Source organism: Cariama cristata, unplaced genomic scaffold, assembly GCF_000690535.1.
Source record: "Cariama cristata isolate BGI_N322 unplaced genomic scaffold, ASM69053v1 scaffold38056, whole genome shotgun sequence".
Classification (NCBI taxonomy): domain Eukaryota; kingdom Metazoa; phylum Chordata; class Aves; order Cariamiformes; family Cariamidae; genus Cariama; species Cariama cristata.
Window position 1 is genome coordinate 1344 of NW_009621024.1, and position 216 is coordinate 1559.

The 216-nt window shown below is 53.7% G+C and overlaps 1 protein-coding gene across 1 annotated transcript in view; it reads right to left on the minus strand.

The window, feature by feature from the left end:
• Positions 1-211, minus strand: part of THBD (thrombomodulin) — a gene marked incomplete at both ends in the record, with an annotated part of 1498 nt that extends 1287 nt beyond the window's left edge. Inside the window, one exon of the mRNA XM_009701810.1 lies at positions 36-211. Coding sequence (XP_009700112.1) covers positions 36-211 — 176 coding nt within the window. The remainder of the gene's footprint in view (positions 1-35) is intronic.
• Between the last annotated feature and the right edge of the window lie 5 nt (positions 212-216).

The window sequence follows — 216 nt, forward strand, 5'->3', positions numbered from 1 at the left end:
GTTTAGTACAAGAAAAAGGCAAATGCAACCCCAACCATAAACTCCCGGTCCGGTTTTGTAGAAGCAAAGTGATAACATCCTCCGCCACGGTGGAATGAACGGTCATCAGGTGCCCACCACCTTCCTCGCACACCGCGGTGGCCTTCGCGAAAGGTTTGGCCTCCCAAAAGATGCTGAAACAATCGTGCTCCAAGCACTGCGTCCCCGAGGGTACCA